At 41.3% G+C, this 26,530-nt stretch overlaps 2 protein-coding genes across 8 annotated transcripts in view; both read right to left on the bottom strand.

Annotated features, from left to right (window-relative positions):
* Positions 1-99: 99 nt before the first annotated feature.
* Positions 100-20,608, bottom strand: mybpha (myosin binding protein Ha). The gene is given in 15 exon segments (XM_074644270.1): positions 100-1,791; positions 5,022-5,066; positions 5,789-5,975; positions 9,453-9,589; positions 10,773-10,932; positions 11,778-11,917; positions 12,265-12,457; positions 12,589-12,677; positions 16,570-16,737; positions 17,149-17,283; positions 17,941-17,997; positions 18,273-18,332; positions 18,782-18,794; positions 18,796-18,833; positions 20,298-20,608. Coding segments are annotated over 14 exon segments (1,620 nt in total). The 5' UTR covers positions 20,518-20,608; the 3' UTR covers positions 100-1,791; positions 5,022-5,043.
* A 988-nt stretch (positions 20,609-21,596) lies between these two features.
* The window catches only part of nav1a (neuron navigator 1a), a 125,820-nt gene continuing 120,886 nt past the window's right edge, over positions 21,597-26,530 (bottom strand). For all 7 annotated transcript variants that reach the window (XM_074644259.1, XM_074644258.1, XM_074644260.1 and 4 more), the window contains 7 exons: positions 26,146-26,411; positions 25,893-26,044; positions 25,731-25,802; positions 25,414-25,619; positions 25,209-25,327; positions 24,922-25,110; positions 21,597-24,159 (listed from right to left, as the gene is read on the bottom strand). In XM_074644259.1, coding sequence (XP_074500360.1) covers positions 24,064-24,159; positions 24,922-25,110; positions 25,209-25,327; positions 25,414-25,619; positions 25,731-25,802; positions 25,893-26,044; positions 26,146-26,411 — 1,100 coding nt within the window. In that variant the 3' untranslated portion in view covers positions 21,597-24,063. The remainder of the gene's footprint in view (positions 24,160-24,921; positions 25,111-25,208; positions 25,328-25,413; positions 25,620-25,730; positions 25,803-25,892; positions 26,045-26,145; positions 26,412-26,530) is intronic.

Below are 26,530 nucleotides of genomic sequence, written 5' to 3'. Positions count from 1 at the left end.
ACTTACTTAACCTGGTGACTATACTACTCTGACTATTATTGCATAAATCAGCTGTTTCCTACATGCCAACATTTATGTAAAATAAGCAGAGAGATCATCTTAATATGCAATAACATCATTTTATGGCAATTTATTGTGTTGGGAAAAGAAAACAACCTGTGAAATGCTATTAGCAACCACTTCTGCAAATTATCTGACACATGGTGACACATATGTTGAATTCTAAGCACACTATTATTAATAAGGTAGATAAACATACAATGTGGCATTTTCAGTCCAAGGAAAGAAACGCACACAGTAAAAAAAACAACAACAAACAAAGACGTGGTACAAATCCATTGGCTGAACACTAGCAGGTAAGGACACACCTTGTTGGACTGGCACCAACAGCAACATGGACGGTAACTAACTACTCATGAATTAATAAAGAATCAAAGCTGCCTGTAGCTGCAATCTTTAGGGAAAGAGCAAGTTAGACGCTTTTCAGAGCTACCTTTCAAGCCTAAGGGTGGTGAGCGATACAGCGGAGTATTCATTTAAAGGGTCAGTGCACAAAAAACACCATTTAACACTGGTGGTGGCATTTAGCCATGCATAGTTTTGGTATGTATACACTGTACAGTAGGGCTGTGTATTGACAAGAATCTGGCGATATGATACGCATCATGATATAGGGGTTACAATTCAATATATTGAGATTTTTTAAATCTAATTTTAGGAAAACTGTCATACTTTATTATTTGTCAACGCATTGAGCAAAACAAACAAATACCACTCAGAAATTTAAGAGACCAATATATCAAAACCTCAACAGATAAATATGAAAACATCTGCATGTCTGGATGTCATTTTTTTGTAATTTGGACAAACCAACTGGAATCACAACGCTACTTTGCCACTCCTTGAAAGCCAGCAGATTTGTCTTTGTACAACTATACTATAATGACAAAAACTTGCATCTAACACTAACCGCAAAATTGTATCTATCCCAAAACTTTGTGCAGCAATGTGTGAAATTTGTGAAGAAATCCACATATGTAATAAAATACAATTTTTATTAAAACATTCATAGAGTAATTCAGCCCGTTCTCATTCCCAGGGCATCAAATACAGACACTTTGTCACAGCCGTTGGCGTTTGATACTGCCGTACAAGGTAGCCTTAAGCACCGGTATGAAACGCCCCGGGCTTTTCATTAACTACAATGTAAACCCCTCAACCGCATCAGGAAACGCACAGGGAAAGTGCTGTGGTGACGTACTTTAAAGAGCAAAAGAGACACAGGGCGGACAGGAAACCATGTTTCTTTCCTAAACATAACTAAGTGGTTTTGTTGCCTAATCCTAAACAAGTGTTTTTGTTTAATTCACAACATTAAGCATGTGTTTACCTCAACCGAAAAAGAGACCGTGAGGGGTCTGACAAAGCGTCAGTATGTGACGAGTTGGGATGAGAACGTGTTGAGTCACTGCAATAGCATGTCCAAGGGGTTCACTGTTTTATTGAGTAGTACATATACAGTACATACATATACTGTAACAAACAGCACATGGACAAAAACATTGTAAATATAGCCTTACATACATGTCACCAGCTAAAATAACATACATTTGTCAAACTGGGATGGGTCGGGTGGTCTTCCCTGCATACTGGGAGGAGTGGGTGAGTCGGGATCAGTGGGGGTGGAAATAGATATGGAGATGTTGGTATGTTGTTCTGTCCCTTTCTTCATTATGTACACACTGCTGCACAGACAGCAAAGATTTGTTTTCTCTCATCTCCTCAAACACTCTGGACAAGATAAAAGAGACGCACAGAGGGTTGTAAGGATATATTACACACACAGATACACATAGAGACACATTAACTCACCTAAAAACATAAGACCTTGACTTCTGCTGGTCCTTTAAAAACACTGGTGGAAAGATAATTAAAGTAAGAAGAGAGTTAAATGGAGTCACGAGGTGTTGAGAATCACTTCAGACAGGAATGTGCTGGGAGAAAGTATGTTGGGATGTGTTTGAGGTTTTGTATGTGTGTGTGTGTGTGTGTGTGTGTGTGTGTGTGTGTGTGTGTGTGTGTGTGTGTGTGTGTGTGTGTGTGAGAGAGAGAGAGAGAGAGAGAGATCCACAGCGTGTTTTCCATCATAGATTATCTGGCTCGGTTTCTGCCCTCTTAGCCCATTCTCCCTTCTTCTCACAGCAGCCTGTTGACTCGTGGTAATGTGAGGAGTTTGGCTGTGTTAAATCATCTGGAGTAACTTTGAGAAGCTTTGGAGTGCCGCGCTGACATCACTGTGCCTTGTGGGACTGCATCCCGAAAAAACTCACAAGCATGATCGCGTCATCTATACGTTGCGGTTTACACTTGGCATGAAAACGCGTCTTTGGTAATGTGATCACAAGTGGACAGCTGTAAATACAGGTGTGAATGCATCCAAACACACCGAGGATGCATTAAGATGTGATCACTTGAGCCACACTGGGGGGTTGTCAGGCAGGCATGTGGCCCCATTTGCGGTATAGTGTGAACACAGCCGTGTCCCTGAGCGTACTGAAGGTCAGCTTTGTAGTGTGCATGTAGCATAACAACTGCATCCAGTTTATTCGCTAATGTCAAATAAGTAAGACGTGGAATTGAGGCCCGTGTTCCAGGTTAAAGGAACAAAAATTATATATGTGTTTTAATTACTCACCATGTGTTACCTTGAATTCTTCACGAAAATGTTTTTCTCACATGCTTCCACGGTGAACGAAGAATCCAAATACGGAGAAAAGTCTTGATGAATTGAAGCAAATGGAGGCCGCCTTTAACAACAGCAAAACTATATCAAAACATCCGTTTACAAACTCTCACACAACTCGTGCAGTCTAATCCAAGTCTCATTTATCTAGTGTATCTAGTACACTTCGCACGGACAAGTAGTGCGTCCGCGCAAGTGTGAGACTGTTCATTCATCAAGAGTTTTCTCCATTTTCTTCTTGAAGTTATCTTCAAGAATTCAAGGTAACATGGGGTGAGTAACCGATATACAAATGGTCATTTTGTGGGTGAAGTATTCCTTTAAGTACCAAAATGACCACAATCTTCCTCTAAGTGCAAAATGTTAAAGAGAACATATCATGCTCATTATCAGGTTCATAACTGTACTTTGGGTTTCTACTAGAACATGTTTACATGCTTTCATGTTCAAAAAATAAATTTTTCTCATACGGTCTGTCTGATCGTATCTGTATTCACCCTCTGTATGAAATGCTCAGTTTTAGCGCCTGTCTCTTTAAGCCCCCCGCTCCTGAAAAAGCCCAGTCTGCTCTGATTGGCTTGCGAGAAAAATATGATGCACCTTTGCAGAAGTAGTTCTCAAGCTGTGATTCTAATGAGCCTGCATGTGACATAGGAAGGGGAGCCAAATCTGAATGGCATGTTGAATCATGTTTTCTGATCGAGGCAGCCCACTAAAAACTGACTGGGTTGTCTTATTTCACAGTTTGTGGGTTAGTAGGCACTCCAGATACCCAAATGTATGTGCACAAGCTATGAAAAAGGGAGTTTTTCATGATATGTCCCCGTTCTTGAGATATCACATTCACAAGAATGGGATGGATGTGCAGCTGGACCACTAAAATCGAATCAGATCATCCTTGAGTCCAAGTGGACGTTTGTGCCAAATTTGAAGAAATTCGCCTCAGGCGTTCCTGAGATATCGCATTCACGGGAATGAGGACGGACGGACGGACGGACGGACGGACGGACGTGAATGAAAAGAACATATGTAATTGGCCCCTTGCTCACATGTTTTGAATGTACAGCGGGCATGGAAAGGGATAGTGTTTCACAGTGCCGTAAAAAGAACAAGTGGTATGTCTTCTACAGTAAGATAAAACCATTATCCTTCACTCTTTAACTCGTTGACAACCTTCAACTATCCTGTACATCCCTTTACCAACCTATTTAGCCATCTGTCTCATCATTCTTCCCAGATCAAATGTCTTTTTTTTTCAACCCTATGTCACTTATTTTCATCGTTATAAATCTTGCCAACTTCTCTCACCACTTCATGCATTTTTAAATACTTTGATGAGGCTTCTCCTGTCAGCAGTTTAAATGACACTGTGGGCAAAGCCTTCCGGCACTCCGTGAAAGGCTACACCACTCGAGCATTTGAAAAGCTTAAATGAAAGTGCCAATACCAAAACCCGACCGTGGCTGCCTAATAGTCAGGGTATAAATAGAAACGTTAACGCTGTAAAAACAGCAGATTTGGTATTTCTATTTGACTGGCATTAATCTTTGCCACATTACCACATCCAAAAGCAGGGCTGAGGAGGGAGGAGAAGGAAAGAGGAGGGCAAGAGTGAAGGACAGATGAGTTGTTATTGGTTTTAATTTGATGCGATGAGATTAAGAACACTGCAATTCATGGCTGGTTAGCAGGCATGGGAGTATTATCATTAGGGCTGTCCCGAATACCACTTTTTGGGCTTCGAAGCTTCAATGACAAATATTCAAAGCTTCGGGACAGCGCCGCTGCTGCACTTCTGTCCACACACACCTCTACACATAACAAACAGCGATATCCATCTGAGAATAATAATAATTAATGTTGAATATGAATAATGAATAGTGTTGTGGGATTATTCCTTATTTCATGGGCTATTTTGGGATTTATACATTATTATTACATAATTATATTTATAAAAAAACAGAAAAATGAAGCATTCGAATACTGATTTTGGAGGTTGATTACCATGGCAACCGTCGAAGCATTAGGATTAGCCTTAATTATCAGTGTGCCAAACTCAATCTCAAGCAACTGTGAGTATCTCATATACGTGTGAAAGCAGTAATGAGTAGTGTTAGTAGTAACACACCATTAAAAGGATATTTCATTTATGAGGAAATGGAGAAAGATAAATAGCAATGAAATGTGCTCCCACTCGTGACACATTTGTGTCTAAAACACTGGACTACTAAACAAACTCAGTCTCTCTTACACAGGAGTGGATATAGCTGTTACTTACCTCTAGGGGTTTGGCTGTTGGTTTATTTGCCCGGAAGGATAACCTCTGTTGGGAGAAGAATATACAGTTTATTGATGTTTTTTAAATGGATTAAAGTTGTGGTATATTATTAGTTATAATGTGGAGTCGTGAAAGCTGGAATCATCAACTGGTACTAATAACAGGTTCTCCAAATTTATCACATTTAAAAGGAATAGTTTGACATTATACTAAATACGCTTATTTGCTTTCTTGCTGAGATTTCATGAAAAGATCGATAACACTGTAAAATAAATATCAAGCTACAGTCAGCAGCCAGTTAGCTTAGCTTAGCATAATGACTGGAAATAGGGGGAAACAGCTAGCCTGGCTCTGTCAAGAGGTAACAAAATCAGCCTACCGGCACCTCTAAAGCTCACTGTTTAACATGTTATATCTTGTTTAATGTGTAAAGAAACAGAAGTATAAAAACGGTTTCAGAATGTAAATCCCATATAACCACAACGTGTCATTTTTTACATTTTTGGTTTGTACAGATTAAAAAAACAAGACATAACTTGTCAATTATTGAATTTTAGACGTGCTTCCAGTTTTTAATGCAAAGCTAACCAGCTGTTGGTTTTAGATTCATATTTAGCGCACATAAAAGTGGTATCGATCTTCACATCTAACCGTTGCCAAGCGTTGATTAAGTGTTTTTACTAAACTCGTTGCACAATTCCTTCAAGGAGATTTTGTAACCTCAATTCACTTAAAACGTTATCCTTCATTTGTCTGTAGATACGTACGTTTGACCTCCAGCTTGCAGGAGACAACGTCCTCTCCCTTGGCGTTCATGGCTTTGCAGGAGTACACACCGCCATCGAAGCAGGAGGGCTTACGGATCTCGAGGGAGCAAATGCCTGATGCCGAGATCTGACGAAACTTGGGGTCGTTTCCAATGACACACATATTCTTCATCCATTCGATCTTAGGCTGAGAGGATGAGGGGAGACATTTATAAACTACAACTTTGCACTTTACACAACAACAAAAAATCATGCTTTTGTTTTTTTTGAAGCTCTGACTATTGATGTCATTGTACAGTTTTAGCTATCTTTTTAACATTACCACATTGACTTTCAGTCTTTTCTGTATCACATTAGACATTCAAATTAATCAATGTGCTTTTTTTCCCCCCAAATTGAACAACTTTCTAGAAATTATAATAGTACACATTCATTACAGCAACCCTGTTAGTAATCAGAACTGCTTGTTTAACATGTGTTTTTTAGATAAGCGCAACATTTGACTAAACTGGGCTTTCAGTCTGTTATCAGCTTGTCTTCCAGCGAGCTTGGACTGTATATGCGGAGCGTGACAGTTGGGTAAAATGAGAGTAATATAAGTCTCCTCAGGTATGTGCTGCTCTGGGCTTCAGCGACACTCTCCGTGCATGAATTTCCTCATGGTCCAGCTTCATGCAAGAGGACTCTGGTTATTGGATTTCAGCTAAGCTGATGTATTTCATAAGAGTTTGTTCCAACTCTTCCTCACCGATGTGTGAAACATATTTAGTTCTGCGTTGCTGCTAACGACAAGTTCTCAAAATAGATGATTCTTCCATTTTAGGAAGTTCGTGAACTGACAAATGAGTTTGGACGGTAAAGAAGGTCAAACATTTTGGGAGTATGTAGATTAATTTCTGACAAGGTATCAACTGTAAACTGATTTTTGAAATCCACAAATTAATATTAGTTGAAGTGACTTCTGTAAAATGATTTTGCAAGTTTTGCATTTTTACGCAAGTACCAGGATGTGGAGGGGCAGGGTGTTACATCTAGAAGGAATTACTTTTTAAGTTTCACTTTCCCTCAAGTTAAACTAAGCAGGGCAAACAATGTAAAGTGAAAAATAATACCGTTGAATCTCCTCCATCTCAATTTCCCTCTGATGGATGAGGTGAATGACGATGGAAAGACGGACACGCTTTCATGCTGGGCAGTAGACCAAGGACTGTATATTTGAGCCTTTGGCAGCGGGGAGATGCTGCTGCTGAGGTTAATGTTGTTGCAAACCAATACCTTCAACAAATCGTAATGCTGCTAGTGCTGTTTATCTTGGTAGACCTGCAGGTTTTATATGAGTGGAACAGTTGGGTCTACAAAATCAAATGAGATCATAGTTTGGATTCAGTGCATCAATGCATGGAATCAGGAATCAGCCTTTAAAGGCGTGACAATTTATGAGAAAAGGATTTTGATGTAATGTATTTTTAGACAGTTATTTTTGGTCAGTTGTGTCTGTCCACCACATTGGTCCAGACGGAAATATCCCGACACCTTCTGGTACAAATATTCATGGTCCCTAGAGGATGAATCCCAATAAAAATACCAGTTGCCGGTGAGACACTGCGTTCCGCATCAACACGAAAATAGAGCCCTTTGTCTTGTTTAATTGACAGCCGGAGGTAAAGACAAAGTAAATCCAGCCACTCATCTCTCCTGCTCTTAGTATTTTATCTTCCTCTCCTGTCCCATCATACTTCCGTCTTTGGGCATCCATGTGTGTGGATGTTACAGGGATAGTCAGTCACACTGATAACAGTGCTGCAGTCTGGACCGGTGGCAAAAATAGTGCCTTCTGTGATACAGCAACATGTCCACTTAGCCATGACAGGACAAAAGGCTATACTTGTTATCATCGTCACTCCTTCCCTGCTTATCTATCCTCTTGCCATTCTCTCTAACAGCTACCCCTGTAGGCTCTGCCTCTATATGTGACAGCTCTTTATCAGACACAGAAGGACGACTTATCTCGCTACATGCCTTTCTGCTGGACCTCACTCAGCAGTCCTTAATGGACTTTGGACACTGAGCCAGAGCCTATAAACACTCACATGTTAACACAAGTGTCCAACGTGTGAAATAATTTAACTTATAGAAGTTATATAAAGAGAGAGATTATAAAGAAAAAAGAGAGAGAGAGAGTTGGGACAGGGTGACTGTTTGATGGAGATAAATTAAAATTAAGTTGTATTTTATGTAGTTCAATTGTTTGTTATTATATATAATTATAAAACATTCAGAGTATGTGGGTCTCCTGTATGAAAGAGGTATTGAATAAGGGTGGGAATCCAGAGACCCCACAATACAATATTATCACATTAGTTAAGTCACTATACGATCTTATGGCAGTTTTTGAGATACATACATACATTTTGCGATATGCCGAGTACTGCGATGCGATATATTGCGATTACTATTTTTTTTGTTCACTCTGTTCATCTCAGAGTTTTCATTCACCTATCTTGAGGTCAGAGGTCAAAGGATCCCTTTGAAAATTTAGAATTCTTCCCGACAAGCTAACATGACATGACAAGGTCGTCGGATTGTTAAGAGGTTAATAGTTCATACTATAAAAGATCAATACTTAACGTCTGTGTATTGATACAATATTGCCGCGCAAAATATTGCAATACTAGGCTGTATCGTTTTTTTATCGTCCATGGTCCCCTGCAGATAATGGATAATGGAACGGATGTGTTATCACACAGCTGCTACGACTCCGCTGGTCCACAGGGACAGGCACTTAAGACTCATTTAGACATAGTGGGTCTACTCCACTCAGACGCCTGTGATGAGTCAGTGTTTCACTTTATAAACCATAATCATACTGTACTCACAGCTCTGGGAATTGCCCACACATGCCATGTTTCTGGACCTTCTCAGCTGTCCCTGAAATAAATCCTTGTGTTGGCAAATTCAAGCTCGAGCCTACATCAGTTCCTGTTTGATTTGTCTGAAATACACTGACATGTGCAAACTGTTCAACCGCTGCTGTCCTTGCTGAGAAGTCAAGGACAGCTAGGACGCATAATCTGATGCATTTCCACCGCTGCCTGCCTCTTAAGCCGTCTGCGTCAGCCAGACAACTGTAAAAGATATGTTTAACCGGAGCAGCAGCCGCCAAGAACAGTGAGAGACATACTGAAACTTCACATGGACATACCGGTGCAAGCCCTGCCCCGTTTCTACAGTGGATCTTTATAGCAGTGACATACCTCATTTGAAGCAGTACATCACATGCTCAAATTATTTATCAAGAGTCCTCAGTAAGAACAAAACTGTTTAAATATAGAATAAATGTTGTATCGTGACATTCAACTTCCTACCTACTATATGGAAAAGATCAACAAGACATCCAGATGTTTCCCCAGCCCCTCCTCGCTATGTGGTCAAAATGCTAGCTGTGGGCATTAGCTATAAGTGAGGCATAATAGGAACTCTATCGTGTTCCTGGACACTATATACTGTTAAGATATACTATAGGTGGTGGAAACATGAGCCCAAACTGCACATTAACCTGAAAAGGGTTCAGTAAGGGTCATGACACATGAACCTATATAATGATCCATGGGCTTCTATGCAAACTGCAGTGTGTGTATGAACAGTAAGTGTATGAGTGTCTGACCTTGGGGGATCCACGGACAGAACACAGCAGCTTGCAGGTGTATCCCACGGTGGCAGCGCGGTTGCTGAGGGGTGTGGTGAACTTGGGTGCCTCACTGGAGTCACGCTCTGGATACTCGGGAGGCTTGTAGACAATACCTGTGAACATATGGAACAAGGTTAGGATCTCAGTGACGACTTCTTGGTATTGTAAATAAAATTACAATACCTGTCTGTACTTATTTAAAGGATAGAAAATGACTGACGGCACAGGACAGTTTTTACTGTGAAGCAGCTGCAGCCATGTGACATACATAGAAGTAGTGGTTTAACCACAAGAGGCAAACTTGTGTCTGAAAGTGAAACTATGCAAGGTTTGCTGAACAGCTGCCACTGTGTCTACAAGTTACTGTAATGCTTTAGCTAAAATGCTAAAAGCTTTGGTGAAAGATCAATAAGGAAAATCTTTCCCCTCTCGCTTTCTCTCTGTTGGGAAGTCATGTTATTTCTCGCTCCAAAATCTACTCCGTCAATTCCGCCTTCCCACGCTGCCAAAATTCCTTTCATTCACAATTCTGACAGCATCACATCTGGCCAAGTATCTTTCGTTCCACGTTCCTCGAGCCAATCAGTCCTTGGATGCTGTTCTTTAATATCTTATCACTGTGTTTCTGCCATTCTGTTTTTCAGAGCAAGGATTGCACCACCCACTACCTCCCCATCACCACCTATCCCTAAGAATGATACAGGAGATTCAACTGAGGGGTTTCATCTTCCATCTGTCGGCCATCTGTTGGATGTTGTGAAAAGCCGGCCTTCATAACGAATTGGGAGACGCAATATCATTTAAATATGGGGATAAAGGCACACATTTTCAGACAGCCTCTCCTGGACAATCGCAGCGTGAAGTGTGTGTGATTGTTGAACCCGTTGGGTTCGGAAAGTTACAGAAATGGTCGGAGACAGCGCCCCCCCCCTACATCACCAAATTACATTCATTGCAGGGAGGCAGGCGCAGGTAAAAACGGTATAAAAAACACACTCACACAAGAAGAGCAACATTTGCTCTACCAGCTGTCTTAATGTTGTCAGAGCCTCTTAAAAGTTATTTCAGTAGTAGCTGAGCGCGAGCCAAGAGAGCTACCCACTTAATGATTGAAGCAGTGCCAAGGCCATTTCCACTCAAGTCATCACTTTAAGACACACACTCAAGACTCTCACAGACTTACTGCAGCTCATTAACGTAGAAGTAATCACTTGTGCTGCAGCCCTGCACACTAAACTCTTCATTAGATCAACAGATTGACCTCAGAAGATTTAAAGAATGAATCAAGAAGGTCACCTGTCTTCTGGATGGTGGCCACCTTCTTGGTGACAGCGCTCATCTCACCGATGCCCACTTGGTTCTCAGCAAACACTCTGAAGGAGTACGAGTTGCCCATGACGAGGTCTGAGACGGTGGCCGTCAGCCTGTGGTAGTTCACCAGCACCGAGAACCAGTCCTGCAGGTGGAGACACAACAGGCGGTTAGAAAACTATACTGTGATTGGATGGTTATTGCCAGTGAGCTATCAATCAACCCATCATTAAAAAGGGCTGGCAGTTAGATGATGATTAGGATGCTTGGTTTAGGCCAATTCTCTCTCCTCACTAAGCCACCATGTATAAAAGAAAGACAGAGAGATGAGTGTGATACAGTATGTCCTCGCTTACAAATGTAGCCTGGGCTGTATTATAGGTTCTGGTAGTTGGCAGCAGTATCCTCTTACATCTCTGCCAGCAGCTTCCTTTCAGAAGCATGAGTCACAACTTTAAAAAGACCTATCAGCGATTTTTATAGACTGTTAAGTAAACCCCAGAGAAAAAAGGCATGGCAATGTAATCCAGAGCATCTGATTAGAGACCATTTTATCCATATTCAAAGTGGGAGAAAAAGGGGTGAGAGTTGATACTGTGTTTAGTTCAAGGAGGAGCCACGTCATAGTCTACTTGTGAATATAATCCATTTAATCTTATTTCCATATACATACATTTCGCATGTACCCTTGTTAACACCTTATTTTGAAAACATAGTCACACACTTATCCGTCTGTTAACTTCACTAAGGCCATCACTGTCGGCCATGGATGTAGATCATATACCATACATCGGTCTAGTGTTGTGGTGGCACCATCAATGGGATAAAAATCAGACACTGAACTATAAATCAAAACCTACGGCATAGGTATCTATGGCGGGACTCCTTTTAATCTCTTGCGTCTAGCGTGAATCCGGTTTATGTCTGCAACTTCACAAAGCCTGACAATGTGATTGGCCTGGTGTATTTGTATGTGAACATCTGCCATACCCCGGTCTTCCTGTCGGCCTTCTGGACGGTGTATCCAGTGATCTCTGTGTTGCCATTATCCTTGGGAGGGGTCCATTCCAGAGCGGCGTTGAAGCCCCAGGAGTCCACCAACTTCATACTGGTAGGACAGCCGGGCCGGTCTGAGGAGACACGCTACTGTTAGCATTTATAACGGATTAAAATCATAAGCAGTGTGTTCCTCAAAGCACGCAAGGTATCTGCTCCCAAGATCAAAAGTGAAGCATATATTTGTATGCTAATGCCTCTAACATTTTAACAGCAGCAGCTGACAGCAGGGTCAAAGGAAATCATCGTTAGGAGGTGTGATGTATGTTGGTTAGTGCTTTGAACTTCTGCTGGAGCAAGACACGTGTCTCAGAACCAACCAAGTCAAAAAGCCACAGTAAGTCGACATTCACACACCTGTCACACACATGTTGTTCCACGTGTATTGTTTGTGTGTAATCATAAAGCATGCGCGACTCACCCACAATCTGAAGGGTGATGGTGGCTTTGTCTTCAAAGCTGTCCACTTTAACAGTCATCTCGTAAACACCAGAGTTCTCCCTCTCAGCGGTGCGGATAAACAAGATGCTGTCTTTGTCACTGTTCCTGATGTTGACCTTTGTATCTAAAGGCTTACCATCCTTAAGCCAGGACACCGCAGGTTTGGGCTTTCCCTGAGGAGTTGGAAACAGAGAGACAAGAGATGAGAAGATGCAAGGCAAAGCGTGATGTCTGGGAAGTTTTCTGTGCCAACTGTACATGTTATTCATGGACTATAAAGTATGGTGCGTATGTGCTGGCTTACAAGAAAGGGGATGACCAGGTTGATCTGCTCTCCAACCTTTATGACACAGCGGGTCTTGAGAGCGCGGGGCAAGCGGATCCTGGGGTGGTCTGAAAAACAAGTAGTCAAGTCAGATATGTTTATCTTCCGCCTCATCCATCATCTGTTTTGGCTATTCTTCTGAACGGGATATCACAGGAACACCTTGAGGGAATTTCTTAAAATTTGGCACAAACGTCCACTTGGACTCAAGGATGAACCGATTAGATGTTGTTGGTCTAAGATCAAGGTCACTGTGACCTCACAAAACACATTTTTGTCCGTAACCCAAGAATCAATATGCTTATTATGACAATTTCACACACGTGTCTAACAGGATAAAATTATGAAATGATGACATTTTGGACATAAATGTAAACTGCAACTGCAATTTTTGTTTGATATTAACATAACCTGGACACCTACATAAATAAATAATCCACTTGACTTAACATTGGCTGGCATTACCAGCCAGCACTGTACAAATTGTGTGATGTTCACACAGGTTGTGTTTTCAAAGGTGGGTCAAAATGACAGGTCAACAAGACCTAAATAGACCAACCACTGTGAGGCAAAGCTGACAAGAGAACATGATGGAAGGAGCTAAAATTAACCCCCAAGTTAGACCAGAACTTACCATAAAAAAAGTCAATTTTCAAGCAAAAAGTGCCAAACATTTTCTGGTTTCAGCTTTTAAAATGGGACATGTTGCTGCTTTTCTTTGCATATACACAAAATATTAAATATCTTTTCGGTTTTGGACTCTGGATCGGACAAAACAAGCAAATTGAAGACATCACTGTGGGCTTTGAGGAATTCTAAATGACCATTTTTTTGACTAAACACTTCATTGACATTCAAAATCAAAATAATTGTTGCTTGTAAGATTCAATATTATTAGCATTGACACTTACGTTTTTTCAATTTATTATACTTTCACAAAGACAAACATACATATAAAGAACAGAATAACAGATACCATACATGTGCAAAAATACTAAACAAACAAAATTAGCTATTCATCTTAAACACAACACTAAGAGTCCACCATCTGTGAGGTTATTAAAGTCAAAAACTAAATCCATGTCCCAGTCTTACTGATGATTAGAAGTACACATAGCCATGGGAAATCTAGCTGAAGAGAAAGTTTCTGTGTGTGAGAGAAAAAGTACAGTATCTGGGCAGGGAGAGGCAAAAGTGGAAGACCCTGCATCTAACAGCTCTTTAAATAGCTTTGGTGACGAGAAAGTTGGATAAACCCCAACATGTGTTCCCTCATGTCATGCACAAAGAAGCAGCAGGAAGATGTCATCACTTTTTAACTGACTGGACTGGACAAACATCACATCTTGAAACACTGAAGTGCAACAGATTGGAAATTGTAGATGCCCAAATCAACTGCGATAACGGCTGGTGTGCTTTAGCGGGGGATAAAATGATATGGATGAATTTGCACCAACGTGGTCGGGACTTGAGCCATTTACTTATCCACTATGCTGGATGGCCGGGTGCTAAGTATCAGGAACAGCATCCCTCGCATGTTTCTGCATAAGCAGCAAATGTCTCTCTGGGCTAACAGGATACATCAAAACAAGCTGCTGCCCTCCATCGCCTCTCTCACATGATGTTGCAGCCTTGGTTTCTCTTCATCCACTCAAAAAGTCCTCATATCACTCCCCATCAACCTCTCCTGTCCATCTTTTTGCTTCCCTTCTAACCAGGTTTCTTGTGTCTCATCCTTCTCGTCCTAACACTTGTCACCATCATTGCTGCAAAGGCTGAGATCCGGCCCCTGGGACCATCATTCCCCCGTGAGGATCAGGTCTGCCTCCAGATTTGGCTCAAACAGTAATCCCTGCTAATCAGCACCCTTCCCAGCAATGCCCAGCAATGTTGCTGGCATTACGGCATCCAGCAGCCGGGAAGTCCTCCCGCAAACCATTTATAATCTTTCTTTGTCTCTGGATAAAGTGTCTTTGTGGGGGGCTTTCAGCATATGCAGGACAGTGTGTCTTTATCAGAAGCTTGTACATGTAGATGGATGTCTGGTCGGAACACGCAGCTGAATTTACCCCTCCCCCCACAACAAGCCACCCAGAATCCATCAATTAGGCTCATGTGTCGCTTCCCTCATTTCACCAGCAGTGCTGGTGGTATGCCTACATTTCTCCACTTAAGTTTCCTGTTTGTTTCGCAGCAGTTTGAACCCTGACCAGGAAATACGCTCAGAGACATTAAGCTCTCCTTCTGAAAGTGAGTAACTGGGGCATGTCAGCTCAGGTCTGCACTATGTCAATGTGACTTGGTGTGAGTGCGCTGATGGAAATTCACAGCTCCAGTAACAAAACCAACGTCAGTTTAAATGAGCAAAGAGGAGGATGTAGGGCTGCAACTAAAAAACATTTTCACTGTCAATTAATTGGTCGTTTTTTTTCTCGATTGGTTGTTTGGTCCAGAAAATGGTGAGAAATGTCAAGATAACGTCCTCAAAGATATTCAGTTTACCGTCATAGATGAGTAAGGAAACCAGAAAATATTCACATTTAAGAGGCTGGTATCAGAATTTTTACCTTTTTTCTTAAAACAAATACTTAAAGCAATTAATCAATTATGAAAATAGTTGGTGATTATTGAATAGTTGACAAGTAATCCATTAATCGATGCATCTCTAGGAGGTTGACAGTGTCACAGACAGTAGTAGTATTTTGAAGCCATTTGCTGCACTTCTTCACACAAACCAGTATTGGAGGAGTAGTGGCTAATATTTATAATCACATAAGTGACTTTGAAGTGAATTTTAAAAGGGGCATAATGAGCCTTTGTTATATTATGGACAGTTTATTTATTGCAAGACATTAAGTGATACTTGTGCCAGACGACAGGACAGCTAGAGAGCCACCGCCATAAATTGAAGAGAGAAAGTGACAGTGAGGTCACACTGACAGGGCTGAAGTCAGTAAAATATATGGCTGCCAGATGGCTCATTAGCCAAACGTTTTCCTATGCCTGACTCAGTCTTACATTAAATCATCTTGAAGACGGATGCAGCAGAAGCCATTTCAGAGCCAGACAGTTAACCACTGCAGCACCCAAGTTTGAGAATATATGGTGCAGTGGCGCAATCTGCAGTTAAACATTTGATCAATTCTGCAGTAAAACATTTTAACTGTCAATTAATGTTCAACCTGTCATACAAAATACAGCTGATGGTTCAGACTGTCGTCAAACACACAGTACTAAAACAAAGTATATATTATATTAGTCCCTTTTCCCTTATTTTGCTCTTGCTATTTGATTAAAATGTTTCCATGCACACTTAATCTTTTATTTATGTTTTATATTTGTAAAGCAATTTTTTAATAATTGATTTTAATAAGCGCTAAATAAATATACTGTGTTATTATCTATTATTCTTGTTAGCTTTACATCTCTTTTAGTCCTTTAGGACGCTACCAGCAAGAAACAAAAGGTCCATAGACAGTTGCTATTCATTTAATTAAAAGAAAAATGCAAAAGTGAAGTAGAATGTGTGCGAGTGCTTCGCTTTTGATTTGAACCGACTGATAATGTGTGTACAAGTGTGAGCATGATTTACAGCTCATGAAAGGTCTTGTCTGCGCCTGTAGGATTTATGTACGTACATCTGTGAAGTCCATCTTAAGTGCCCGGCAGTAAATACCACCTCTACCTCCGTGCTTGCAACACAAGCATTTTACAGGTCATAAGTTACAGAGAAGTTGTTGTTTACATCGGTGAAAGCCTTTTGGGACATTTTGTTTGGACTTTAGGAATTTTGAAGACACTTTTGTAAAGAAATCCAACAACATTTTGGGACATTTTGCACACTTTTGAACACACTCATGTACAGCCCCACAGATAGAAGACAGGGCTGTTCGGATTTCCCTTTTCAGTAGACACTAAGTGGTCCGTTGTACAGTTTGTGAAACATTGGCTGCTACTCACCACCGATCTCACGGATGGGCACAGGCTTAGCAAGTGTACCAGGTTCACTGCGGACACCGGCGCTTACAGCCACCACGCGTACATGCAGCAGGTCACCGGCTGTCAGATTCTTGATGCAGCAGCGGTTAGCTGGGGTCAGCTCCTCGTGAGCCGCAACCCAGTCTGATGCTGCAGGGAAACACAGTTTTTCCGTTAGTATGGAGCTTTTAGTGCAGTTTCAACTTTGAAGTATACATATCATAATAGCTTGATGAGGCTGCAACGCATTCCACCTGAAACCTTTTTTCCATTTCGAAAGCGTAAAACATCCTTTAATGGGACGTGATAAGTGGTTTATCGCATGTTGACGCACGTTTACAAACAACCTGCCCTAAAGGAGCACAAATTGGCTTCCATGATGAAATCTCAGACGGCATGCTGTCATCTGAGCAAACGAGCGCTTCTAAAAGTGGTGTGAGGAGATACAGTGACAGCCGGTGAAGTGCTGCCTGCCGTATACGGCCTGGGCACAGCTATGAGTCTATTTGCCCTCTGACACTCTGGGGACAGGTGCAGCCTCACACACACACACAGACTCACTTCCATCCTTGCAGTACTCGATGGTGTATCCGTCCAGGCCAGAGGCTCCGATGGTCTCTGGCGTTTTCCATTTAATGGAGAGGCTGGAGTCGTTCACATCATACACACATACGTCCAGAGGAGCGCTGGTGACGACTGAAGGAGGTTCAAACAGATTACAGATTAATAAAAGGTTGAAGTGGACAATAAGAGGAGCTGAAATTACACTGAAAACACCCACATACTCTCCATTCTACAACATGATTATGTGTAGGGCTGCAACTTCTGATTGTTCTCATTATCAATTAATCTACAGATTATTTTCTCGATTACTCATTTAAGGAAATTTTTCCATTACAATTTACTTGAGCCCAAGTCTTCAAATGTTTTTGTTTTGTCCAACCAAAGGTCCAAAACTCAAAAATATTCAATTTATAAGAAAAAAAAGCAACAGATCTACACAAATGAGAAGCTGGACAAATTATTTTTTGGCATTTTTGCTTGAAAAAGTACTGAAACAGTTGCAGATTATATCTTGGATGATTCATTATTTTACTAATATTTTCAGGTCTAATTATGTGGGATGTGCTCTCAAACCTATAAACAATTCTGCACATCTTCACCAGAAGTAGAGCTGCAACAATTAATCGATTAATTGATTTGTTTATTGACAGAAAATTACTCTGCAACTATTTTGATTATGGAATTGTGGTTTTAGTCATTATCCCCGTCATATCGTCTGTCAGTGTCAGTGTCAGTGTCAGTGTTCAAAGCAGGACCAAAGCTAACAGCAGAAGTAAATATTAGAGTTACCTGCAGGAGGTGGGGGCGTTGGGGCCTCTTCAACTACTGCAGCTTCTGCTGGAGCAGCTAGCGTTAAACAAGCAGGAGGTTAATGGCGTTTTAAGAGACAAAATATCCATAGCATCTTTCCCATATAGTGACATTTCAACCTGCCAATCACTGCAGATTTTCACTGGGAAAAAAACACCAGGAGGTTCTAAGTCTTGCTAAGAATCCACTAGTCCTCACAGCTGGGGGAAAGCATGATGGATAGCAGATATTTTCAATAAAGCAGTCATCATTTGCAGTATATTTTGTGGTTGAGTAGTAATGCTGTTGTCTCTGTGGTGGTTTATCTTTACCGTCTGCGGGAGCATCTGCAGCAGGAGCAACAGCATCGTCTTCAGCAGCGGGAGCAGCAGCTAGCGTTAAAATGCCATTAGGAAAGCCAATTAGCGACTTACATTATGACATTACTCATGCAGGGAATCAGTCAGTTTCAAGCTAATTCGATCAAGATACACTCCACTGAAGCAAACAGCAGGACGGAGCAGTGGGGACGAAACTTTCAGCATTCACAGTGACAAGAACAGATTTAAGACCTGAAAACAGACACATTTTGGAGGCACTCCAAGACCTTTGCACACATTAGAAGACCATCACATGTCCACAAAGTGAAACCTCATGGGTTGGTTAAAAAGACAAAGAGCTCAAAGATGAACACTTACACATGATGAACTTTACAGATAGAAATACCAGTAAACACATGAGAACGAAACACACACACCATGTGTAGGGCACACTGGAACACAAACCCACACACATACATTACAGCTGGTGTGTGTGGACCCCGTGTGGTGTGTGTGTTTACCCTCAGTAGGAGTGTATCGAGTCGCCTCCTTCCTCGGTGGTTGTGGCATCAGCTGAAGTTAGGGGTTACATGTTGAGGTTAGCAAGCAAAAACAACACCAATCACTCGACTACATCCACTCCCATGCATTTTGTGCTTCTACTTGTTTTGTTACTTCTTACAGGAACTGTTTCTGCAATTAAACAATTAAAGCTGACCTATTATGCTTTTGTGCCTTTTCCCTTTCCTTTAGTGTATTGTCTAGTTTTTTGTGCATGTAAAAGGTCTGTAAAGTTACAAAGTCCAGGCTAAAGGGAGTTAGTTACCACACAGAAACACTGCTCCTGAACCGCCTTTCAGACAGAGGGTGAAAAGAGGTGCTGCAGCACAGGCGGTGTGAGAAAAGTAAAATGTATTTTGAACATTAAAGCATGTACACATGCTATAGTACAGGGGTCTGGAACCTTTACTATCAAAAAGGCATTTAAAGCAAAAAAATAAATAAAAAAAAATCGTTCTGGAGCCACATTTGAGCATTGTGATGAAGGTAACAGTTTATAGTTTAAGTATATAGTATATAAGTCTAATGCAGTAAGGGCCAAACCAAAGTGCAAATTTACTACGGAGTATTAGGGCCAAATGAGGGAAAAAACATCTGAGATTTCCATAATAAAGTCATAATATTACGAGGAAAAAGTCATAACTTTACGAAAATAATGTCATAACTTTACGAGAAAAAAAAGTTGTAATATTACGAGAATAAAGTCATAATATTACGAGAATAAAATCGTTACTTTACAAGAGAAAAAAGAAAATAACACGTAAAATTACTACTTTATAATATTATGACTTTATTCTCAAAATCTCAGATTTTTTTTTTTCCTCAATGTGGCCCTAAACTCAAAATACAAGTATGCACCTGAAAATAAGCATAACAGGTCCTCTTTAATATAAACATATTGGAATTAATTGTATTAGATGTTTGATACATGTTGGCAGGTGAAGAAATCGACAGATCCAGGTGAAAATGGTGACTATAGGCACAGTTTTTGGTGTTTTTCTCATTAAGTTTGGGGAAAGTGTAATGACTTCTGGGTACTACAATTTCCAATCTTCTATAGTTTCAATATTGTCCTTATTATTTGCAAAGCTGCAACGCCTCAACAACCACTGATTACTAGCATTAAGAGTCCACACACTCAGTTTCATACTGTACCTTGAGATGCATGTCATTAGAGGATATTCAAGCTCCACCAGGCTACATTTAAAACAAGCTGCATTTTGCGTTTAAGAGTGATAAGGGTCACAGTTGCTGCAGCTGTTTCGAGAGTTGTGTCTCCTTCTGGGCAAGGAGCTGAACATTAGCAGTCAAATGACTAGAGATTTGTTTTGTGAAAAGTAACGTTAGACACCGTGTGTTTGCCCAATGCACTCATCTTATGTTAACATACAGCTTAAGGGCTAACGTTAGTACTCCATTCCATGTTCAGGAGGGATTTTCGCGGTTATAAAAAGTGTCCATATCTCCCAGTGATACCTGGGGGGCTTGGTTCAGCAGCGGGTGCGGGAGCTGCTGCCTCGGCAGGAGCAGCAGCTTCCACAACAGGTGTAGCCTCGACAGGTGCAGCTTCCGCAGGTGGAGCCTCTGCAGGTGGAGCCTCTACGGGAGCCGGTGTGGGCTCCGGCGCGGGCTCAGGTGCCTTCGCGGCAGCCTTCTTGGCTGGGGATTTCTTGATGGGCGCAGGTTTGCTTGGCATTGTGGTGAGTAGTCCTCTGGATGAAAGAGCCAGGAGGGATCTTAAAGTAATATATATAGCGTTGGGGGGTGGTGGTGGGCTTGTAGACAACTCCACCCATCACCCTAACTTTAATAAGTTACTCCCCTCCTCTCCACTTCAAGTCCAGCTTCAGTCACATCCACAGTCACATCCTCCTCATCTGGGTCATGTCTAGAAGGTACCACGCACATTGCGAAAGTTTCTTGCAAGTTTTTGCAAGTTTTCCCAATTTGAGTGTTACCTTCTAGACGACTTCATCTCTGTTAGGACCTTTAATAAATATAATAATAATGATAAACATAAACAATTAAATCTACATTAAACCTGCAGTAGGCAGAATGTTTTTGGCATCATTGGGGCAAAACTTTCATAACCTTTCAGCATATTGTAATTCAAGTGCTCTGAGAGGCTTCTGCACCTCCTAATGGCTCTGTTTTCAGGCTTTAAAAAATCTTTGAGACTTTAGCCAATCACAGAAAATTTCAGAGAGAGAGAGCATTCCTATTGGCTGTGCTCTGGCTGGTGGGCGGTGCTTGGTATTTCCTCAACTGATCTGAACATGGCTGCCGGGTCACAAACTTTCTAATTTTTACAGCTAAACGGTACACTACAAGATGTTTCTGTAAACGTTTTATGCAAGAAATACGCATTACAGTAACAGAATATTAATTCATATTTGATCAGCGCTGCCTAGTTTGACCGCCGTCAGCTCGGCTCTGATTTGTTGTTTTCCTCCGGTCTGTGAAATCTTGCAGATGCCGTTAGGAGCACCGGAGGACACCGAGGGCACATGATTTTTTTTTTCAGATTACCTGTCTCATGCACTACTGTCAGGATATAGTGACCGTTTTATAAAAAATAACTTTTTTTTAAATCATATTTGCTCCAATTCTACCCACTGCTGCTTTAAGTAATGCAAAAATAACATTCTGCAATGACAAAAAAACACCACATACAAATAAAATGTTCATCCAGCCTATTAAAATTATTATATAGGCTACAGGAGTATTGGTGCCCCCTGGTGGAAAACATGATGTAAACACAGCCGAGACAGGTAGTGATGTGAAGAATGGCATGACTTTATTGTGTCCATTGCTCAATGTTAGACATATGGGATTTTGATGTGTTTATAGAGACATGCCATACAACCATTATTAGGCCCCTTTTTTTAAGCCAAGTGCTCCTTCCCACTGGAGGAAGACAATAAAACCACCAAGGACGCCCGTTTTCTGCATACAGGGGCCAAGCCTTCTCTTAGATCTCTACACGTTTTAGTGATTGTTGTCGCAGATGCACTGACTATTTACAGTGTTTACAATAGTGATGTCATGTACAAAATAGGACAGTAACCTTTACAAATATTTGCATAAGAAAAAAACAAATCTTAATAATAACAACATGAATAGAGGAAGATGTCCAGTTAATAAAAATCCCTCCCGTGGTAAGGTTAAGTGTGGTAGGTCCAATGAAACAAAACTTTGGGAACACGCCAGGGATACATGCAACGATATTACATCTCCAGGCTAATATCTGTTCTTACACTGCTTCCAACTCTCAGGCAACTCCACAAAGATGTCTTTCACACTTAATTTCAAAATTGTGTCAAATTGCACACAAGCAGCCCAGTCATGATACACATTCTCATCAGAGTTAACTGACACACACAGCATCTTAACAAACAGCTCATCTCCATGACTACCAGCCAAAAAGGTCAAAATTGATAACCCGCTCCACCTCCACATTAAAGTGACATCAGAGTAGGTGAGAGGAAGTGATGATGTTTCCTCTAAATTGAGGCCTCCGTGTGGTAGATTAAAGCAGCCGGAAAGCAGCTTTAGGCCAAATTGTGTTTCAGGCACAGATAAGACTTAGGCATCATGTCTCTACTTTACAGCAGCACCCTGTTTGGACAGTAGAGGAACATCTGGACAGAAAATGGCAGTCTGAGGTACTTCAGGGTCAAAGGGGCACAGCAGGGCTGAGAGGTTTAAGAGTATCTCTAGTTTCCTCCTCTTACATGTCTTTTTCTTCCTTCCTCACGAGAACAGTCGAGATGTGAGCAATAAATACTCTCTGTAATCTAGTATTCTAACATATATTATGTGCAAAAAAACAAAGGAAAGAAACAGGAGGAAGCCACTTAAAAATGAGTTTCAGCCTTTCTTACCTCCAGCCCTTACTCTTACTGTAACTCTCAAAACAATGCGTGAGAAGGAGCAAATGCAACGAGGAAGGTTATTTTTGTTTTGTACAGATTCTTATCACTTGATGGCAGTTTTTTTTAGTCATGTTCTCCGCTTCCCCTTGTGGGGTGATGAATGAGAAATGATCGAAACAGTGACGCGATAATGGCGTGTTAGGTATACATAGGTGATTGCTGCTGTATACAGATGATCGTTGAAGATGACTCAGTATAAAATCCTACAAAATCAAGATTTTCAAAGCTGTATCCTCATCTATCACAAGAGAATTTTGTGTTTTAAAACTAAATACAGAATATACGCAAGCAAAGCCAGAAATGTTAGGCCTGTTTGGGCAGACTACATAAACAAGCTTTTTTTTTCTTCTGTGTTTACAATACAGTATGTTGAGCTGGGTCAATGTCTGTGGTTCTATCAGTATATTACTGGAGGAAACCAGCGGCTACTGAGTCCACCCATGATGACATTTTCTTTGCAGACTGACCCTTAAACCGATTCATTATTCACCCATGCATGTTACTCTTACAGCTTCACAGTTCTGATATTTCAATCCATGAATGACACAATGGCTGAATTGATAAGAAAAAAAACATTCAAGGCCATTTTCATAGCTCTGTTAAAGAGTGTGTGATATATTCTACCGAGCACCTTTGATAAGTCAGAAAGCACACCAGGAGAGCACTGAGGCAGGAGTAGATGCTGCCATCTAGAGGATTTACTGATGAACTGCATGATTCCTGTTTGATACATTGACACAGCCTCCTTAAATCCAATTACCACAAGTAGAAAATAAAGTGCATTTTTGGCTGTCGTCAAGCGATGATCCTACTTTTGAGGAAATCAGTTACTTCTGAGATGAATTTCTTTGTGAAATGAAGCCTTCAAAGAAAACCAGTATCAGTAAGCACCAATTAGTTTGTGGTGAAAGTTGTGGCAGTCAAAATGAAAAAGAATAAAATGGGTCTTGATCAATAGGATTATAGGTAATATTTTTGCATCATACTATTCCGGTTACCATGCACTTGCAGATTCAACAACAACCCATCTGGAACAAATTGAGGGAAGAGAAGAGACACCACATGATCATCACAGCTTCCTATGAAAGCATCGTCAATCTAGTCGCAGGGCAGAGCATACCCTTCGTCCATAATCACTCTCTCTATAGATCCTTTACATTTAGCTTTGTAGCTGCTCACTGAGCACACAGTTAAGTTAATTATTGAGTCTTTAAAGTCTCATTGGGACTGCACCCGCTGTGCTGTGTCAGTCGTTATAAAGAGTCCATAGTTCCATAGCTTGACTGACAGTCAGTCGCATGTTATTCTCAGAGTGTAGCCTGCAGGGTGGGATCCAAACAGCCTTCCCGCTCTGGAGACTCTATGTAGTTGGCCGACTCCTGGAGCTTCAGCAGCATGGCCATCTGGGTAGCAGGAGGAGACACAGAGTCAGATTAACAGACATGTTTTGTTTTCGAGGGTTAGATTTAGCTCGGCATAGATGAATTATTTCTTTAAATGCATCTTAAGCATTATGACAACTAAGGAACTTAGCTTGTCGAACATTTCTATGATTACTTTGAAAATTTAGTTTGGCTTATGAAATGTCAGAAAATAGTTAACTGCCCATCACAAATCCACAGAGCCCAAGGGGACATCTTTAAATTGGTTATATTGTCCAAACAACGGTCCACAATAACAAAACAAATATAAATTCAGAGTGATAGAAAACTGAGTAAAGTGGTAAATCCTCACATTTGAGAGGCTGGTACCAGCAAATGTTTGGTGGAATATTTACAAAACTTGTTGCAAATAACCGTCGGGTGCACAATTTTGCATCTCTTCAATTTTTCAATTCAGCACAGTATTAAGCCTGAAGATGCAAATGAGCCCAGTTCATCAGATTTACATTAAATGCTGTACTAAATAAGTTCTGATGCAGTATTGACTGTGGATGTCTGGAAAACGGAATGCAAAATGTTCTTTTCTTTCATTTAACTTATGCAAAACCTTAGTGCAGTCTTTTAGTAAATAAGAATGTGACTGTTTAGAGCCTATAAAAGGACCCCATAGTCTATTAATCAATTAATTTTCTGTTGATAGACTGATTAACTGACACTTCACACCTCTGCATCCTCTCTGCTCTTAACCAGTCCCCCCATCTCAACAGAAACCTTCACTCTCACCAGTGGGTCTGACTCCAGTGTGCTGGGTGGAGGTGTATCTTTGGGGGCCTTCTTCTCCTCACTGAGTGGGCCTATGCTGGGGGGAGGTAGGTGAAAGAGTCTGGACTGGTCCTGCTGTGCGTTGGGCCAAGGGAGGGTCCCTCTCACCCACTCCACTGGATCCTCCCATACTGCCTTCTGCCCGTGCACCTGAGAGAACAGAGAGACGAAGAGATACAGCAATGAATGTCTTGTTGTTGTTGTTAGCACTTTGGAGGATATGTGATTTATGATGTGCATGTGCTCACCTTGATGCCGTCTTTGGCTCCCTCCTGCAGGTATGGTATGATGGAGTGGTTCCATAGGTCAATGAACCACTGCCTGAACTCTGCCACTGATACCGGGCATGACAGGAAGAAGCAGGGACCTGAGGGAGGTAAAATCTCATGTTAACTGGTTCCAGATCCGATTATCTTCCCTGTTTTCTGCTTTAACCAACCGACTGTCACTCACCTATGAGGAAGTCTGAAGTGCCGTGTTTCTCCAGGAAAGTGTGGAGGTGGTACCAGAGCTGAGGGATCCAGTCTAATACGCGCAGGAGAGCCTGGTGACGTGCGGAGTCCTGCTCCTTCTCCTGGTAGGATTCCACAGATTTACGGTGCAGGTACCTCAGCAGGAACCCGTTAGCCGGTTCCACGTTGTTGGAGAACATTACCATCCTGTGGTCATATGCATGAAATGTTACATTTATATGATATATGATAGCTTCATGTTATATTTAATATTGTAGCAAACTAAGAGGAGGCATTGTAAACGTGCTTTGTGCTCACCTGAAGCTGAGGTGAAGACTGTGGTTAGATGACATCTTCACAGGCTGATTGGTTGTCCCAATGATGTAAGGACTGAAATATCAAAAGGAGGAAATTATTTACTTTCATGAAATCTTATTTCAACTCTTTAGTGACATACTGTGACTGTGTTTAATGACTCACCATTTGTGATACTTGCAGGTGAGTGCTCCGTTAACAAGCTCAGTGAGGGATGCTGAATCACTAATGTCATCTATAATAACAACCAGCGGCATTTCTCCTCCGCTCTCTCTGTCTATCTGATTTGCTAAATCGGACAGATACAACTGCAACTCCTGTGAAAGAACAGACGGGTGATTTTACATTTTCAAATCCATATTTGTGTAGAAAAAAAAGAAAAGACTTCTAGATAACTGTCTTCAGCATCATGTGCTACCTTCTGTGATTGACGATGCATGTTGAAGGTGACGGCGGCGCTGCGACCGAGGAGACAGGTCTCGTGGTCGGCCTCGGACGAGTCGGTCCGGCTGCGCTGCAGGAGGTAGTGGGCCAGACGCTGAGCCAGGTAAGTCTTTCCTGTCCCGCTGGGCCCTGACAGAACCAGACGCCTGTGTTTCAGCAGCAAGCTGATGTAGTGCAACATCATCGGCTTCGGAATCAGAGTCTCAAACACCAGCGAGTCAACACATTTTTCTCTGAGACCTAAAGAGAGGCAACCACAGGGGAGAGAGAGTGGAAAAGCAATTGGATTAGTATTTATTATTAAATATTTTTGAATATGGTATGTGAAAAACAGGGAAATGCTGATTTTTTTTTCATGT

Source organism: Sebastes fasciatus, chromosome 8, assembly GCF_043250625.1.
Source record: "Sebastes fasciatus isolate fSebFas1 chromosome 8, fSebFas1.pri, whole genome shotgun sequence".
NCBI classification, from domain to species: Eukaryota; Metazoa; Chordata; class Actinopteri; order Perciformes; family Sebastidae; genus Sebastes; species Sebastes fasciatus.
Note: the sequence above shows the minus strand (reverse complement) of the source record. Positions and strands in the feature narration are given on the sequence as shown.